Source organism: Contarinia nasturtii, unplaced genomic scaffold, assembly GCF_009176525.2.
Source record: "Contarinia nasturtii isolate CC-2019 unplaced genomic scaffold, AAFC_CNas_1.1 Cnas_scaffold_547, whole genome shotgun sequence".
Lineage (NCBI taxonomy): Eukaryota > Metazoa > Arthropoda > Insecta > Diptera > Cecidomyiidae > Contarinia > Contarinia nasturtii.
Window position 1 is genome coordinate 1 of NW_022197898.1, and position 1,664 is coordinate 1,664.

The 1,664-nt window shown below is 30.4% G+C and overlaps 1 protein-coding gene across 1 annotated transcript; it reads left to right on the forward strand.

Annotated features, from left to right (window-relative positions):
- Window positions 1-746: 746 nt before the first annotated feature.
- LOC116339956 lies at window positions 747-1,652 on the forward strand. Its single transcript, XM_031766046.1, has 2 exons — window positions 747-845; window positions 955-1,652. Exons 1-2 carry the CDS (start codon window positions 795-797, stop codon window positions 1,483-1,485), a joined length of 582 nt encoding a protein of 193 aa, XP_031621906.1. The 5' UTR covers window positions 747-794; the 3' UTR covers window positions 1,486-1,652.
- The last annotated feature ends 12 nt before the right edge of the window (window positions 1,653-1,664 follow it).

A 1,664-nucleotide genomic window follows, 5' to 3' on the forward strand; every position in this document is an offset into this window, starting at 1 on the left:
TTTTTTTTTGCCTACGAACGAACGAATGAGTGTTCGTTCATTTTCGTAGCCAACACTACTGCAACCGATCGATTTTTGGATGAAACAAAAATGGCAAACATGTTATTTTTTCATGTGTTTCTCCAAACCGGTTGGTGTATCTCGATGCAATATATTTAAAGATTGAGCGCGTCTAATACGGTGGATTTTCCATAAATATTTCGTCGTATTTTCGTAAACGTTTTGATACCCTTCTTTATAATATATGACAGCCCCAGCTTCGACCGCAAAATTGTAAATAAATAATAAATATATATTTATATAATAAGTTTATATTTTTAAATTTGCGTTAAAATTTGTTTCATGCGTACATAACGTGAAAAATATTTATTTTTTATGGATTCCTAAAATTAGGATAATTTAAAATTGACGTCAAAGAAGTAACGCTTGATATGATACACGTGAACTTTTACATATTTTGTATAATATATCACTACATATTTTCAGTAACATTTCAACTTCTGTTCTGATAATTTTACTTTGTGTACAATTGTACATAGCGGGATAAATATTTACTTTTTCTGGATTCATAAAAATACGATATTTAGAAATTGACGTCAACCAATACTAAAACGTGCAAACGATTTTATTTTTCTCTAATAAGTGAAGACGTTCGACGTGAAAAAATAACGTTTGAAATGATACACGTGTACTTTTACATATTTTGTTTCTAAAAATTGTATAAATACTGTCGCATCGCTGCATATTTCCAGTAACATTTCAACTTCTGTTCTGATACGTCGTTAACTGAAAAAATGAAGCAATTTTTATTTTTGACACTTTTCTTATTTTTGGCCTTTGATAGTGTAAGTATTGACGATTCACTATATAAAAACTTCATATAAATTAAATTACAAATTAATATGAATTCAAATTTATATTTTGTTTTATTTTACCTCATTTTTTTACCATTAGGTTTTCATCAAAGAGGCTATGGGTCAAACTACTTATCAGGAAGTAATTTTGACTTTTCATTGGAACTCTCAAGGAGACAATTGGGTCTCTAGACTGGAACCTGTGTTCTCATTCTGTCCAGATTTTGCCACTACCGCTAATGAAATTTTAGATTCATTGACTGGTCTCACTCACGATCAAGATGTACTCGCGCTGCGCGATGCTTTAAAGAAACTTCCAGAAGTTACAGATTTCCTTCCAAATAGTATCCAAACTGCATTCAATAATTGGGAACAAAACGGCTGCAATGTAATACCAGCAACTGAAAGTTATCTTAATAATAAGTACGAAACATTGAGAAGAATTTATGTCAATTTTAAAACTGAATTTGAAAATGCAATAATTAACGTGAGATTAAAGGCGCAGAATTATTCAAGGAATTTTAATGAAGTTAAAAGTAGGCTTCAAGTGGCCAAAAAAGCAGTGGATCGGTACAGCTTACGCCGTGATAAGTGGGTATATTTTTTAATGGGCCTTGAATCGTCCCTATAATTATTTAGAGGTGAGCTATAAGAGCTCGATAATCTTAGGGAAAAGCCCAAATATATCTGAGGTCTCTAAGAATTTAAAAAAGAATTAAAGAAATCGATTCATAAATTATATTTTCTATTGAAAAAATTGTACTTCCAACTCAAACCACAATAAATAATTTCATGAAATTGTAATTTTTC